Genomic DNA, 17,500 nt, shown 5'->3' on the forward strand with positions numbered 1-17,500 from the left:
GGATGGAGAGCTGAGTCAGGAGGCCCTGGGATAAGGGCAGCCTCTGATACAGCCTTTCCTTGGCCCAGTCACATCTCTAGGATTACAGATTGCAAAGCAGGTGCTGATTGTGCTGTGGTAGAAGGAATTTCCTTACCTGGAGTTCCTTAGACCAATAAACTCACAGGTATGAACCAAAAGGAAAAAAATGCAGGGCAGCGTCTGGGGAAAGGCCCGGCCGGCTGCTTCAAAGCCTCACACACCTGCTTGGTCACTCTCCTGAGGATCTGCTCTCTCAGCAGGTGAACAAGGCCTTGAAGCAGAAGTCTGACATTGAACACTACCGCAACAAGCTGCGCCTCAAGGCAAAGAGGAAAGGCTACTATGACTTCCCTCAAGTGGAGGGGAACAAGGGGCTGACGGAGCGGAAGATGTACGAGAAAGCCCCGAAAGACATCGACCATGTCTTGGATCCCGAGCCCGAGCCGCCCTCTCCATTTGGCGAACCTAAGAACAGGTAAGTTCGGTGGCTGCCTGGAAGGCGGAGGAGAAATGGGTGTCAAGGGGATTAGCCGGTACCCGGGATCGATGCGTTTCTGACTCGGAGGTCATTGGCAGTGGGAGCCTGTCAGCCCTTCTCTTCCATCAAGGATATTGATTGGGACTCTGATGAGCTCTGAAATTCAGGGCTCGATAGTGGGTTAGCAGGAGAATAAATAGAAGAGACAGGGGAACATGGGAGAGAAAATTGAACTTTTTACATGATTTGTATTAGACTACCTTACAATGTAGTGAGGGAGAGGTGGTTTGGCTAATCAGGGGAACTGGAGGGACATGAAATAACCTCTTAGGTTTCATCTGTGGTCCAGGGGAAAGAGTGTCCCCTTTTCAGTGGCTCCGAGATAAAATCTGCCTTATCTGACATGGAGAGTTCTTCTAAATCTGGCTCGGCCTTGTCTTTGCAGACTACCCCTCTCTCATTCCTTCAGAGGGACCATTGTCTGAGAGCCATGTCCCATCTCCCTCCTCCATGACTTTGCAGACAATTTCACCTTCCAGGAGGCTCATCTTCCTCTTCTCCATCTCCTGGAAATCCTGCCTTTAAAATTCAGGGCAAATGCCTACAAGCAGCTTTTTCTGATTCCTCTAACTCTTAATGCTCTTCTCCTGGAATTGCTTTGTGTTTATTTGTGAATATCTGGTACTTATGTGCATGTGTGGTTCATTCCCCTCTCCCCCCAGTAGAAATTCTGTGAGGACAGGGACCATTTTTAATTTGGGGAACCCAATGCCTAGCATACAGTAGGAATTTAAGAAAAGCTTATTGGATTGCATTGAAATCAGAGGACATGGATTTAGATCCTGACTCTGTCATTTAATGTATCTGGACCTTAGTTTTCTCATCTATAAAAAAACAATTTACCACTCCTGAGCCTCAGTTTCCTTATCTGTAAAATGAAAGGGTCGAATTAGAATGTGTCTGGGTCCCTTCCTGCTTTCAATCTGTTTTTCTTTGCTGTTCAATTGTTTTAATATCTTTCTCCCCCAAGAAGAGGAAAATTGCATTCAGGAGGCCTCCGTCATCCATCAAGTCTTGTAGGCCTCCTACCTCAAGTTCAGTGCTGGGCCAAATGTCTATTTTTCTAGGCCGGGCTTTTTCTCTGATGTGCAAACGTGTCATAAATTGGAGAAGAAAGATATAGAGAGTTCAGTGCTGACATTATTTTCTGGGTTTCAGGCAGATAAATAGTTTGCCCTTCCATCTTCTTGAACTGAACTGTAGGGCTATTTATTTTGCAGAGACATAAAATTCCCTCTGAAAGGGTATACATTGCAAGAGCAAAAATAAAAGTTTCTTTTCTCTGAAACACTGCAGAGAATGTAAATCCTCAGTTGATTGTAAACTCCTTGAGGGTCGGGGCTGAATACTGTACTGAGCAGATGCTCTGTTATTGCTTATTGAATCAAGGCGAACTGAACTGAAATTGGAACCATCAATCGGGCAATTGACATTTATTAAGCACCTATGTTTATGAGCACTGGAATGGAGTTTTACTGGGAATGACATATATGTTCAGAGGGCTTGGAGGTGGGTTAAGATTGAGAACAGTCCAGATGGAGATAAGGTTGAATCACAGAAATTTCTGAGACTGCTCACAAAAAAATGTCATCAGCTAAGTCAGTCAGTCTACAAGCATTTATTAAGCACTTACTGTATTCAAGGCATCCGTCTAAAACTTGGGATACAAAAACATGGCAACAATGCTAGAATTCTAATGGGGGAGACATCTTGTAAATAATTAGATACGTGTGAGATAAACATAGAAAAAAATGAAGTCAGAGGGGAAATGCAAAAAGTTATAGGGCAAATAAGTATGGGACTCAAGAAAAAATTTGCAGTTGGGATTTGAACAAAATTTTGAAGAAAGCCAGGGAAACTAAGAAATAGAGATGAAAGGGAAAAATAGTTTAGACATGAGGCACAGCCATTACTAAGGAAGGAATCCACAAAGGGATTTGATTTTCCCACAATAATCCATCTTCCATTCAGCTACCAAAATGATTTTTCATTACCCAACAAACTTCAGTGGCTCATGATCTCCAAAATCTAATATAAAGTATTCTGACTGACATTTAAAGAACTTCAAAAACCTTTCTTCTTCCTACCTTTCCATTCTCCTTGCCCTTCACTCCCTTAGACACAATCTGCATCTACATGTCTACTTGCTGCTCCTCATATGGATTATTGAGAGAAAATAAAAGAATAATTTAGAAAGAATAATTAGAAGGATATTTCCATCCTTCAGGTGAAAGGTGGGGAAGGCCACTAAGGCCATGGAGATGAGGTTTCACAAGGGATTGTTTATAAGTGGATGAATGAGGAGTTAAGGGTGACTCTAAGGTTGCAAACTTGGGTCAGTGGGAGGATGGTGGTCCCCTCACAATTGTTGTTGTTCCTCCTTCATTTTTGGAGAGGACCAGTGATGTTAGGAAGGTGATGTCTTGACTTGTGCAAGAATTGGATGGGAGTGAGGCAGGGTTACACAAAGTCATTAGCGATACCCTTTCCTTCTGAGAAATTGAAGTCCAGTTGTAAGGCGAAGGTCAAGATGAGTGGCCATAACCCAGAATGCAGTGTCCCTAGCGTTTTTAAATTAAGGTCTTTCTGACCCTAGTAATAGGAAAGTTAAGAATGAAAGGGAGGTTTGGGGGGAAATATAATAAGTTCTGTTTTACTCGTGTTAAGTTTGAGGTGCCTGCCACAATCCAATTCAAGATGTCCACAAAGCATGATACGTGACTACATCTCAGGAGAAAGACTAGAGCTAGATATATCTATCTAAGAATTGTGTGCATAGGGACATTAAGTGAACCCATACGAGCTAAAGAAGTCACCAAGTGGGATAATATAGAGCTAAAAGAGGGACAAAGCCATCACCCTCCTCCTGTGTTTAGTGAGCATTACCTCCGAAAAAGGGAACTGAGAAGTGGTCAGCCAGGCGGGAGGGGAAGCAAGAAGGAGGGATGTTATGAAAGCCTGGAGAGGAGATGATTCCTTTTCTCTTCCTCTTTTTGACAAGCTCTGTGATGTCAGGGGTTGTGCTTTCTTTCTTTCTCTGTTCTTTCTAGAACTTGTTTCTTTACTAAGTACCCAATAATTTAAAGGAGAACTCTGTGAGGAAGTTAAGTGTGGCAGGAAAGCAACCCACTGATTGACCTGTACTGATCATTTGGGCTGGTTTGTTTAGGGTTGATCAATATGACATAGTAGGAAAGAACCTCAGGTTAGAATCAGTGGGCCTGGTTTCAGATCTAAGCTCTGTCAACCAGATTGTGTGACCTTGTGCAAGTCACTTAGATTGTAAACTCCCAGAAGGCAGAAATTGCCTTTTGCTTCTTTTGGCTCATTTTGATTGGTATTAATATTATCCATTGATATTGACATTATCCATTATGGATGTTGATTGATTGATATTATCCATTCGTTTCAATCATATCCACCATTTCATGATCCCACTTGGCATTTTCTTGACAAAGATATTGGAGTTGTCTGTTATTTCCTCCTCTAGCTTATTTTACTTATGAGGAAACTGAGGTAAAGAGGGTGAAGGGACTTTCCAAGAGTCACATAGCTAATCCGTGTCTGAGGTCAGATTTGGATCCAGGAAGATGAGTTTTCCTGACTCCAGGTCTGGCATTTTCTCCACTGCATCACCTCGCTGCCCCATGACACATAGAAGGAGCTGAATAAATGTTTATTGAATTGGATTCATCCTTCTCGACCTCCATTTTCTCATCTTTAAGATGAGGGGATTAAGTTAGATGACCCATTCAAGCATCTTTTAGTTCTAAATCTATGTTCTATGGCTTGGAAATGGAACTTTAAATTGAATATTCTTCTTTTAACAAAACTTTTTTAGTTTTGAAGAAGAATTGAGAAAATATGGATCATTGGAAAGAGGGTCGGCTTTGGAATAGGGGGGACCTGAATCCATATCCTCCCTCTGCTTTTTACTACTTAATATGACCTCAAGCAATTCACCCCTTCTCTCTGACCCTCAGCTTCCTCGTCTGTGAAGTCAGAGTGTTGTACTACAAGGCTTTCAACTTTAAATCTTTGATCGCTTCTTAGCACAGCTGGGGAACCATGGGTGTGGAACATTGCATATGTTGTCAAAGCTGGGTGGTGGGTTGCTTGGTTTGGCTGAAATGCTTCCCTTAACTCCCCTGCCCCTTTTTCTTTTTTTTTCTTACAAAGGATGGCTTTCTGGTAGAGTAGAGGGAATATATTGGGAAGTAAAGATGATGCAGAGTTTAAATACGTCAGTAAACAGGAAATAAATAAGTGGTGGATAAATAAAATAAACAGAGATTTGGGGTCCAATATTTATCATTGCAACCACAGACTTGGCCTAGATGCTTCTCCCTAGGAGGGGCAGAGTATTTGCCGGCTCAACTGAGCCTTCACTTGCTATGAAAATAACCAGAGTTATAAAAGCAAATTGGAAAGCATCAGCTCCCCTTTACAAATCAAATCAATGTGGTTTTATTTTCAATAAAAAAAGAAATAACTCTTAAACCAGGGCCCAATTTACAGGCTTGGTTAGTGTAACAAGTTATTGCTACGAAATGGCGTTGAGATAGTTTTTACGATGGATTGGCCATAGTGTTAGTGACTTGAAGAAAATAGATGAAAAGATGCAGACTTCGTAATGAGATGTGTTCAATTCAGTTCAACAACGGTCATTAAGTGCCTACTAGAGGCCACGTGGGCAGCTAGGTGATACAGTGGATGGAATGCTGAGCCGAGAGTCAGGAAAACTCATCTTTCTGAATTCAAATCTGGCTTCAGGCACTTAGTAGCTGTGTGACCCTGGGCAAGTCACTTCCCTGTTTGCCCCGGTTTATTCATCTGTAAAATGAGCTTGGGAAGGAAATATACCAGTATATCTTCCAAGAAGACCCCAAATAGGTCATATAAGGATCAGACAAGACTGAAAAATGATTAAACCATAAAATATGCCAGCTACTATACTAGTTATCAGAAATAAAGGGGCAAAATGCAAACAGTCTCTGCCTTCATAAAAGCTTACAGCCTACTGAGCAAGAATGCTATGTCTATAGATAAGAAAAAGAAAGCAGTTTCAGGGAGGAGCAGTGGCCAAGATTAGGAAGGACTCCCTTTTGGATTCAGGTCTTGACCTGAGTATTCGTGCTAAGGATTATAGGAGATGGAATGAGGAGGAAGAACATCTAGAAAAGGCATCTATAATTAGAACTAGAGTGGATTGAAATCAGTAATTTATGCCCAAGGAGAAATGTTATCTGTCTGGTAGGTCTGATCCATTGGGATCCATGTGAAATAGCATTTTGAAAGAAGAACATAAAGCATTAACTCAAGGGAGGGAGAGAGGAAGGAAGGAAGGAAGGAAGGAAGGAAGGAAGGAAGGAAGGAAGGAAGGAAGGAAGGAAGGAAGGAAGGAAGGAAGGAAGGAAGGAAGGAAGGAAGGAAGGAAGGAAGGAAGGAAGGAAGGAAAGAAAGGGGGAGGGAGGGAGTTGGGAGGGAGGAAGAAAGGAAGGAAGGGAGGGAGGGAGGTAAAGAAGGAAGGAGGGAAGGGAAGGAGGAAGGAAGGAAGGAAGGAAGGGAGGGAGGGAGGAAGAATAATAGTTTTAAAGCCAGAAGACACCTGAGACCCAGGGATTTTAAGTGACTTGTGTCTTTCACAAGGGAGACCCGGAAAGCTAGGTCTCATCTCAGACTTTAAGGTGGTTACTTGAAAATCCTGGGGTCTATTCCTCCTAGTTACAAAATAACCTACTTAAATGTCAATTGCTAATCCCAGTGCCTCCCTTCTTGTTAGTGAATCTTCTCTAAATGGGCTAATTGGCAATCTCCGGACAATTGGAAAGTCTGCTTTTCCAAAAATGATTTGTAATTAGGTCAAGGATGTGAATACTTTGGGGCTTTTGATAGTGTGTAAGTTCCTCAGAAACTACCCTATTTCCCAAAGAGATGATTCCTTCCCATAAAGGCAGTCCCTACCTGCAGAAAAATCTAGGTGCAGTTCAACACAGGTGCACCAGCATGAAGTTGTGGGTGTGTATTCACATACACAGAGTGAATAACAGGAGTTTGGGGCTGCCTCAAGAGGTGTGGGTTCCTGCTCCTTGGAGGTCTTCAAGCCGTACCCGGATGGCCACTGCTTAGGTACGTTATAATGGGGACTCCTTTTGTCTATGGGTTGGACCATATGGCCACCAAAGTCCCTCCTAACACTCAGGTGCTTCTATAATTTAAAGGAAAAAAGAACATTAAAAAGTGGAGTGAAGGGCATGAGCAAAGGCCTGAGTAGTGTTTTGTGGGAGGCTAAGTGGGCAGATAGCTTGTGCAGGGTGCATGATGGGGAAATAGAATCCAGTGTATGAGAACAGCAAGGACGTCAGCTTAGTCAGATGTATGGTCAGTCTCAAAAATCAGGTTGGAATCAGATGACAAGGGGTTGGAAATGCCAGACAGAGTTTTTTTTTTATTCCTAGTAGCAGTTGGGAGCCAGTGAAGCTTCTTGAGCAGGGACATAGCATGATCCAACCTGAGCTTTTGGAATATTGCTGTGGCTGCTTTGTGACAGATGGAGGATTGAGGGAAGAGAATAGAGGGAAGAAGATTCAAACCATTATACCGTTCATCTCTAGGCCGGCATATAACAGTCAAAGAATTAAAAGTTAGGAGGGAAAATGTGTAAAGTTCCTTAGAGTTTCCTGCATATAGGTGCTGAGGATAGAAAGCTTACTCAGCAGCAAGTTCTTATCCTTCCTCTCTGCCCCTAACTCTGTGATCTTGGAAATGTTGGTTGATTACACTGAACCCCATTTTCCCCAATCTCAAATCGAGAAATTAACATTTGCCATCAACATGTTGAAAACCAGTATGATGTGGTGGAAAATGCCTAGAACCTATAATCAATCAATATGATCAAGAGTCAACCAGCATTTATGAAATGCCTACTGTGTACCAGGCAACAAGCTTATTGCTGGGGATACAAAATCAAAATGGAAACTGTCCCTGTCCTTAAAGGGCTTCCATTCTAGTCAGAATATGTGAGGTTAAAAATCCCAGTTCCAATTATTACTCATCATATGACTATGAACCATTATCTCTTAGTCTTATAAAATGGGTATATAATATTGCTTGCACTTCCCAGGGTTGCTATGTCAAAAATGTCTTTTTAAAGTGGAATTTACAAATTTAATTTTGGAATTAAATAGATTCTATGTTGTTATGATTCATTATTGTATGTTATGTTACAGAATTATTGTTCCATTGTAATGGTCATGGAATCATTATTGAATTTACTATCAAATAATATCATTCCAAGAGCTGTTGTTACACAGAACTGACAGACTTTACTACTCAATTTTTTTAAAAAACAATACTTTATAATAATCACAGAAGTATCTTAGTACAATGGGAAGACCACTGGCTCTGGAGTTAGGATCCCCTAACTTCCCAAATCCTCTCCTCTAAAATAATTGCTACTTGTATGATCCTAGGCAAGACCTTTCATCTCCCTGGATCTCGTCGCCTTCTCTGTATAAAATGAGGGCATTAGATTAGGACCCCTGAGCTCCTTTCTAGCTCTCAATCTAGATTGTTGTGATCTTGAATAGATGAGCGGATGAGGACACTGAGAAACAACCATGGTTGCTAGATGGTTAAACTCGTGTTTCAGTTAGAAGGGAATCCTTGGTGACTGCTTGAGAGCCCCTCCAAATAACTGCTCTCCAGAGCAAATGAGCAAGGGAATGACAAAGAGGGGGTGCCTCTGTCCTTGGCTGGTTTGGGGAAGCGGCTTCTTAGAGTCCTTGAGTCTGAAGAACAAAAGGTTAATGAAAGCAGGTGATATCCTGAGTCATCAAAAAACAATCGTGTTTCTTGAAACAGAGCCATCTTATAAAGGTGAGGAAATAATCCGTGTCCTTACCCCATGAACCATGCGGGGTGTGAGACTGGAGAGCCAATGGGTGCATTTTTCTAGGAGTTAGCCAAGCCATAACTAGGAAAGGGTGACTGGTTCTTTGCCACAGGGCACCAATATCCTTATGTTCTCCACCAGTATACTATGCAATATGCTCACTGTGCTCTGACCTTAACCTTGAGCCACGTCCCCCCCAACTACCCAGAATCCTATTGCTCCAGCTCCCATTTCCCAGGCTCTGTCTTCCTCAATCACTGCATCTCTTTGCTTCCTACATTGGATCTGGAGATAAGCTTTCCATGAAAGCCTAGATCAGACTTCCTGAGGGAGAGACCATCCCCTTTCCTAGCACAGCTCTACTTGTGGCAGACCATCTTCTGCACCACTGTGATATCTCTCAACTGAATGTGCAATGGGAACATGAATTCATTGTGATTGGTGCAGATCTTAGAGATGATCTGGTTTAACTCTATCACTTTACAGATGACGAACACGAATCCCAGGCAAGGGAAATGACCTTCACAATTGATAGGAGATGTCCAATCTCCATAAGGGAAAACACAATTCCATTCCAGACTAAGCCACTCTTGAGACTCTTAAAGATGTCATAGGAGCTTCCCAACGGAAGATCATCGATCTTGTGGTAGTTTCAAAAGTCAACAGCCCCATTTTATAGATGAGGAAAAAAGGCTTTGCAGAGTGAAGAGAGCTGGACCAGGAGAGTAATTTATATAATAATAATAACAACAACAACATTGTAAAAACCAACAACTTCGAAAGATTTAGGAACTCTAATCAGCAATGATCAACCATTCTTGGGGTGTGGGGAGAGACAATGATGGTTCATGCTACCTATGTATAATAGAGAGATCCTGTCTTACAGCAGGATCAGGATTCCAGTTCTCTGACTCCTGAACCAAGCCTCTTTCTGCTATACCTAGCATCCTTTCCACTCCTCTCCCCAGGCCCAAATTTGCCTCATAAACCCCAGGATTGATGATGCTTATTTCCCGACATATGGGCTTGTGGGAAGAGCAGTATTAATATCTTCATAGGAGTTTTGTCAAGCAAACTCACCATTTTCATTGGTTGCCTATTAATTTAGATCAATAGAGAATTCCATCTGTCCAGGACTGAATTGCATAATGACAGTTATTGGATCTTCTACAGGCAACAGATGAAGAACTCTGTGTACCGAAGCCGGCAGTCTTTAAACAGCCCCAGTCCAGGGGAAACCGAGATGGACCTCCTGGTGACACGGGAGAGACCCCGACGAGGAATCCGAAACAGCGGCTATGATGTAAGTCCCTTGGGTGGCTGGGGTGCTGAAAATAAATCTTGTTCCATTTTCTCCCAGAGAAAACCAGTAGGTACAAGGCCTGGTTTACCCTTTCATAGTCCTGGAATTCAGTGTGTTTCCACAAGCTTCCCGAGGAGAAGCAAAAATTCTTCATGCTTCATTTCCTTGCTCCTCTCCCTTTTTTTTGCAGAGTAAAGATCCTTGAAAAGTACTTGTCTCGGAAATCAGAGCAATGAACCACTGCTTAATAATTCTGGTTTGTAAATACTGGCTTTGTTAGTATTTCTTATCCCATTAATTAGTAAATGAGCGATTTGTAATCTTGTCGGTGAAAGATTTCTACTTATATAAATGATGAACTCTCCCCATCTTTTCATCCTATTGCAGCTTTTCATCCTACTTTCCTAGGACTCTCCCATAGGCATTCCTTCTAGTGCCCTTTTCTTGGATTCTTTTTACTATTTCCTCACCACTAGGGCAGCCTCTCAATAGCTATCTACCTCTTCTTTGATCTCAGGACAAAATGGTACTATCTCCTTAGTGTCAAATGTGTCCTTGACAAGGCTTTTGATTGGTTCTTCTCTTCAGGTCATCACTCTCATACCCTAGTTGAACTCCCCATTCATCTCTCTGTGAACCTATGGGGTCACATATAACCTAATTCTTCAGAGATTGTGGGATACCATGTTTTATAGTCACATGGAAGAATGTCGCTTTTTAAAAGATAGGAATAGTAGGATTGAGTAGTCTGCTCTTCTGGAAAGCCCCATGCTTTTCAAAACCCAGTGGAGCCTTCCATTCAATCAAAAGATTAGTCAATGAATGAGAAGCTGTTGGTGAAGAAGCCTGGGAGTTATACATACTTAGATACTTCAATAGTTTTTTAAATTAATGAGGTGAGTATTCAAACAATCATAGATGGTTGACTAAGAGCTAAATGGAGCCTAAGGTCATTTAGTTCAATACTTTTTCAAATTAATTTTTTTTCTTCAATTAACAAGCATTTTCTCTTCCTATTCTCCCTGCCCCACAGGGGGAGGGGAAACTAAGGGGAGGTCAGATGAAACCCTTATGGTGATCATGCATAATAAAACTGACTTCCACATTGGTTATATCCAGAAAATGTATCTTGTTCTTCATCTGGACTCAATTATCTCTCTATTGGACCTAGATAGCAGGAACCATCATTGTCTCTCCCCACACCCCAAGAATGGTTGATCATTGCTGATTAGAGTTCTTAAATCTTTCAACATTGTTGGTTTTTACAATGTTGTTATCATTATATAAATTGCTGGTCCAGCTCACTTCACCTGCATCAGTTCATACATGTCTTCCTGAGAGTTTCTTCAAATCAGTCCCCTTCATCGTTGCTTACAGCAAAATTCTCCATTTCATTCATATCCCAATATTTATCAGTCATTTCTTATTTTCTGGGTGTCCTGTTAGTTTCTATGTCTTCGCTGCTACAAAAAGAGCTGCTACAAATATTTTTGTGCATATCTGAATCTTTACTTTCTTTTCTTTCTGGACATCAACCTAGCTAGTGGGTTAAAAGTGGCTTTGGGGGCATAGTTCCCAGTTGTATTCCAGAAGGGTCCCACGCCACAATTCTACCAATGATGCATTGAATCTAATCTGCTTTTATATCAAAGTATACTGAAGCCTGTGGAATTTAAATATCTTAGCCATAGAGCTTGTAACAATACTAAGTATATTATTTATGTCTACCTATGCTCTATGACAAGCCTTTTCAAACTTTTCCATTTACAACCCTTTTTCATTCGAGAAATTTTTACACAACCATGGCTAGATAGGTATATAAAATAGGTGTATAAATCAAGCATTTATTGATGACAAATTATAAAAAATATTTTAAAACAATTTTAATATACATGGAATCTCACCATTTATTAAAGATGAAAGCAAATGTTCATATTAATAAGATGAATGTACTTGTTTATTTTTACATAAAGAATTAAATCTTGGTGGAATAGTTGATACTGCAGGAATCCCCACCTTCAGTTACACGATCTCATGTGGGGTCACAAACCACAGTTTAAGAAGCTTTGTCCTTTTCCTTCTGATGAGAATTAGGTAAGGGGTAACCCCTTTTGGTTCGGCACAAGGATACATAGTTAAATGCAGTCTAGTGACAGAGCAGAGTCCCCTGTAAAGGAATTTAGAGGCTCAGAAACCTAGATTGATTAAAAAAAAAAAAGATTTTTTGGGGGGGTTTGGAAGTAAGGGTAAAGATAGAAAGACTCCAGGACCAGAGCTGGTGCCGGGTGCACAGGAACCCTTACATGGCCGGAAGGATAGCATGTTTGGGGCTCCTGCCAAGAATGGGCTCCAGAGTTCCCCTTTTTATAATGGGGTTGTGGGGGTTGAGGAAACCTCAAATCCAGTGGGGACTGGAAAGGCCCAAGTTAGCTCAGATCCAATGGGGGCTGGGAAAGCCCAGATATCATTGGGATTCAAAAGGGTGCTTTTGACCAGAATTTGTGAATCAAAGGTGCTAGCTTCTTCAGCCATGGGGGGAGGGAGGGTGGGAATCAGAAAGGAATCTTAAAGGGACCTCAACCCACATCACTCCCACAAATCCACTACATTGCATGTATACTAATGGAGCCCTTAGATTAGCTGTCAGGTATCCTTCACTCTCATTCATGACTGACCCATCAGTTTCCAAAGGTGCATTTCTTTGATGAAATCTTTCCACAGATCTTCCTTCCCACACAGATCCCTTTTCACAATGTGCCACAGCCTGCTCACACCCACCATGAATCTCTTCATCGCCCTTTGGGTGACTGTCAACTGTACTTCTTCAGAAACTGTCACATTTTATAACCCACAGCCAGAGCTTAATATCAGAAGTGCTCAGCCCCAGCACTAGTGACTTTTAAATTCAATAGACTTACAAACAATTTGAATTCTATCTCCTTTGTGGAAACTCAAAGAGATGAAGTGTCAAAGGAAAACAATTCATCTGAGCCTAGGTGTATTTTACTAATTCTCTGTGAAATCCAGAGTTTGAATATGTTCCCAACTAATTAATTCTTCAACTTGAAGAAGCAAACACATTCTACCAAGTGACTTGGCAATGTGATAAAAAAAATAAAAATAAAAAACCCAGGAGTGTTTAGGGAAGTCTCCCGAAGAAGGACTATTTTCTCAGAGTCTCATTATTTCCCTGGTGATTGGTTACATTTTGACATTTTCACCAATCCAGCCTCATTTTGCCAAGATGCAGGTCTTAGATGAATGGTTCCACCTTTTGATGAAGTTCTGGCCAGTGTGTCTCCTTGCTCCAGAACATCAAACAACATTACATACAAACACTTGGGTTTCATCAAAGATGACAAACCCCTCCAGTGTCTTTGCCAAGAAAACCTCAAATGGGATCCCAGAGAGTTTGACGTGACTGAAAACGCCCAAACAACAACAATGCCTTTCTTCCCCTCAAAGAGGAGTAAGATTCTTTCCTTCATGCGATAATAAAAAAAAGTAAAAATAAAATATGACAAAGATAAAAAATAGATTATTTCCTTCGGCAAACATGACGTAGAATGTAGGCTTCTGATTCTTAAGAACAACTTCTCTTTTTGTTTTCGCACCATACCTACTACATAATAGGTGCTTAATAGATTGATTGATTATTAGGTGTTTCCTTTTGCAAGAACACTCTGCTAGACTAAGTGAGATGTTAAGAAAGAGTTCTTCATGGAGTTTGCCGAGACAAATAAATACTGATAACAATCATACCTTGTATTAAATAGCTGTAAAATAAATGCCAGGTGAGATCTAAAGGGGACATTAGAAATGTGGAAGGGAAGACTCAAGGAATGCTTTGGGGAAATCGATGTCATTTGGTTGAACTTTAAAAGGTGAGTAGAACAGTTCAACCATAGAAGAATGAGAAGAAAGAAGGGAAGAAACATTAAGTGCCTTCTATGAGCTAGGCGCTGTGTTATGAGCTTTACAAATATCTTATTTGATATTTACAATGACCTTGTCCAGTATTTGTTTTTACTCCAGAATATCAAACACACACACACACACACACACACACACACACACACACACAATCTTGCATTTCACTAACGATATGCCAGGTGGTTCAATGGATAGAGTGCTAAGCTTGGAGTCAAGAGATCTGAGTTCTGGGACAGTGAGGTAGAGCAGTGGATAGAGCACCAGCCCTGAAGTCAGGAGGACCTGAGTTCAAATGTGGTCTCAGACACTTAATACTTCGTAGCTTCGTGGCCCTGGGCAAGTCACTTAACCCCAATTGCCTCAGCAAAAGAAGAAAAAAGTAAAAAGACCTGAGTTCAAATTTAACCTTAGATACTTGATAGCTGTGTGACTCTGCGCAAGTTACTTAACCCTATATCCCTTTCTTTTCTCATCTGTAAAATGAACTGGAGAAGGAAATTCCTCCAGTATCTTTGCCCCAAAAAACCCAAGTGGCTTCATGAAGAGTAAGACAAGACTGAAACAACTGAACAACATGCTTTTCTTCTCCTCAGAAGAGGTTCTTTCATTTCCTTCCTTCGGCAAACATTGATAGAATGAGAGATAGGTGCTATTACGATTTTATACATGAGGAAACTGAGGCAGACAAGTTAAGTGACTTGAATGAACATCCAGTAAGTGTCTGAATCCAGATTTGAACTCGGGTCTTCCTCCCTTTAAGGATAAGAAAGGGATTATGTTTCTGTTCAGGCGTTTTCAGTCACACCCAACTCTCTGGGACCCCATTTGGCGATTTCTTGCAAAGACACTGGAGGTGTTTGCCATCTTTGATAAAACCCAAGTGTTTGTATATAATAGTTGTTTGATTCCAGGTCAGATGAAGGATGAGCATTCCATGAAGAAGGAACCGTGATCTCTGATCTGATCTAAAGTTAGGACTGGTACCTGAACATTCCAAAATTAACACAGCCCAGCTAGCTAGAATCAGTCAATCAACAAGTATTTATGAAATGCCTACTATTTACTATGCACTCTGTGTAGGGTGTATTTGAAAGTCAGAGAGAATCCAATTTGGGCTGGAGCATCGAGTACGTGAAGGGAAAGTAATAGGAGATAACGATAGAAAGATAAATTGGTGCTATATCATGGCATGCTCTGAATTCCCATCAAAGGAGTCTATTTGCCAAAAGTATTTGGAGCTGAAAGGAACCCTCTCCTTCATTTTATAAGAAAACTTGCTCAGACATTTAATACTCCCTAGCTGTGTGACCCTGGGTGAGTCACTTAATCCCAATTGCCTCAGGAAAAACACACTCACAAAAAATAAAAAAAGAAAAGAAAAAAAGGAAAGAAAGGAAGGAAGGAAGGAAGGAAGGAAGGAAGGAAGGAAGGAAGGAAGGAAGGAAGGAAGGAAGGAAGGAAGAAGAAAGAAAGAAAGAAAGAAAGAAAGAAAGAAAGAAAGAAAGAAAGAAAGAAAGAAAGAAAGAAAGAAAGAAAGAAAGAAAGAAAGAAAGAAAGAAAGAAAGAAAGAAAGAAAGAAAGAAAGAAAGAAAGAAAGAAAGAAAAAAGGAAAGAAGGAAGGAAGGAAGGAAGGAAAGGAAGGAAGGAAGGAAGGAAGGAAGGAAGGAAGGAAGGAAGGAAGGAAGAGGTCAGGAAGAAAATTTGTTTCCTCAGTGAATTTGTATTCTCAGCTCCCAAAACAGTAGGTGGTTAATAGATGCTTGTTGAGTTGACTTGGGGTGAAGCCTAGGAAGATCCCAATCCAAAATGAATTAGATACGTGAGCAAAGGAATGGCATGTATGAGCAGATCTGTATGTACAGAAGGTTAGCCTGGTAATGAAGTGTGGATGGGAGGACGCCCCAAGTGGAAACATGAAGAGCTGTTAGGAGGCTATTGAGGGAATCCAGAAGGGTAGTGATGAGGACAGATGGAATAGGGAGAAAGGGAGAAAAATGAGAGATGCAAAGTTGGGAGTGATAGAACTTGGTAATTAATTGATTAGCTAGGAGAGGTGAATGAAGGAAAGAGTCAAAGGTTTCGAACATGAGAACTGGAAGAACCACACTGTCGTTTGAAATAGCAAGATTAAAAAGAGGAGCTGTTGTTTGTCCTTTGTTCTGGAAGAGAGTGTGACATCAGGGAGGTGATGCCGTGACCTACAAGTGAATTGGATTGAAGTATGGAAGGGCTGGGCAAGGTCCCCTGCCTCCTTTCTCCTTCCCGAGTCATCTGAGTCCAGCGGCAGGATATAGATCAGGATGACTGGAGATGGCCCTGGATCTAATGTCTCAGTTGTCTGAGACAACACCCATTCAGTGATTAAGGGTAGGTAGGAATTGAAGCAAAGAATAACCTCTTTTATTTACTAAAAAAAAAAAAAAAAAAAAAAACCCAAACTCAAAAACCAAAACCCCAGTTTGGGGGATGAAGACCCTCTGTATTTCTAGCCAAAACAGAATCAATTGCTATTTATATTCACTCTAAGTCAATCAAGGCTCAAACCACTGGGAACCCAACTGGAACTGATCAGTTGGACAACACAGCTCTTTTCCTTCTTTCCTTCCTCCCTATCCTCCTTTATTCCTCCCTACTTTCCTCTCTTCTTTCCTCCTTCCTTTTCTTCCTCCCTTTCTTCCTTCCTCTCTCTCTGCCTTCCTTCCTTCTTTCATTCCTTTTCTTTCTTCACTTAATTAGTACTTGTAGATTGTAATTACAACTCTGCTACTAATGAGATGCATTAATTTGGAAAAATACAGATCATGGGTTCTCATTTTGGTTAGATTGGAGATACTTCCAAGCCACTTCCTTCTCTGGTCCTCAGGTTACTTCTTAATCAAAGTAATGAGGTGTGGGAATAGGGGGAGACATCCCCTCTGCTCGAAGTCGCAGGTCTGATGTGAAAGAATTTGCAAACTTAAAATCTGTGTGGCAAAATGGAATTTTATTATTCCCTAAGAAAGGAAGCTTTCTTAGGGAGCAAAACTCCTGATAAGCAATTTGGCAGAGATGGATTGAAAAATCGTGATTATATGGGCTACATCTTAGCCTGGGGCTGGGAGCTGTCTGGGCTAATCAATAGAGGATCCTCAGACAAAGACCTCCAATTGAATAAAATCACTTAACTGGGAGTTTGAAGGCTTTTCCCAGGGTCTAGGAACTCCCAGAAGGGGGTACAATTTATGGGACCCTCCAAAAGATCTCAGTTTGTGTCATTCCCCTATGGGCCTCTTCCAGAGGAGAGTTTGGACAGTTTTAGGGTTCACCTCCACCAAAAGGACAATGAGTGGATTAAGCATGGCTGAGGCTCCTCATGGGATGGTAGTCTGGGCTACAAACCCACCATTCAGAAGAGTAGGCCCCAGAGACACTAATGAGGGACCAAGACTACTGGTGAGAAAGGGAAGTCCAGAGAGGGCAGTGAACTTGGAGTTAATATTAGAATTCTTTGTCTATGACAAATTAATCCAGATGCTTTGTATAGCTCTGGGACATTGGAGGGGTTGTACATTTTTTTACATTAGCTAATTAAGTTAATGTTAGCAATAATAAAAAAAAAACCTTTAAAAAATTTTATTATAGTTTTTATGTTCAAAAGATATGCATGGATAATTTTTCAACATTAACCCTTGCAAAATTTTGTGTTTCAATATCCTTCTCTTCCCCCAGCCCCTCCCTTAGATGGCATTATATTTTTGATCCATTATATTTTAAACATAGTAAAAATATATGTTAAATCCAATATATGCATACAGATTTATACAGTTATCTT

The 17,500-nt window shown here is 41.0% G+C and overlaps 1 protein-coding gene across 7 annotated transcripts in view; it reads left to right on the forward strand.

Moving 5' to 3' along the window:
- Positions 1-17,500, forward strand: part of KIAA1549L (KIAA1549 like) — a 274,216-nt gene that overhangs the window by 217,126 nt on the left and 39,590 nt on the right. For 4 of the 7 annotated variants that reach the window (XM_074276445.1, XM_074276447.1, XM_074276450.1 and 1 more), the window contains 2 exons: positions 279-496; positions 9,627-9,756. In XM_074276445.1, coding sequence (XP_074132546.1) covers positions 279-496; positions 9,627-9,756 — 348 coding nt within the window. The remainder of the gene's footprint in view (positions 1-278; positions 497-9,626; positions 9,757-17,500) is intronic. The other 3 variants (XM_074276446.1, XM_074276448.1, XM_074276451.1) reach the window with 1 other exon arrangement.

The sequence above is a fragment of the Sminthopsis crassicaudata genome, chromosome 6, assembly GCF_048593235.1.
Source record: "Sminthopsis crassicaudata isolate SCR6 chromosome 6, ASM4859323v1, whole genome shotgun sequence".
NCBI lineage: Eukaryota > Metazoa > Chordata > Mammalia > Dasyuromorphia > Dasyuridae > Sminthopsis > Sminthopsis crassicaudata.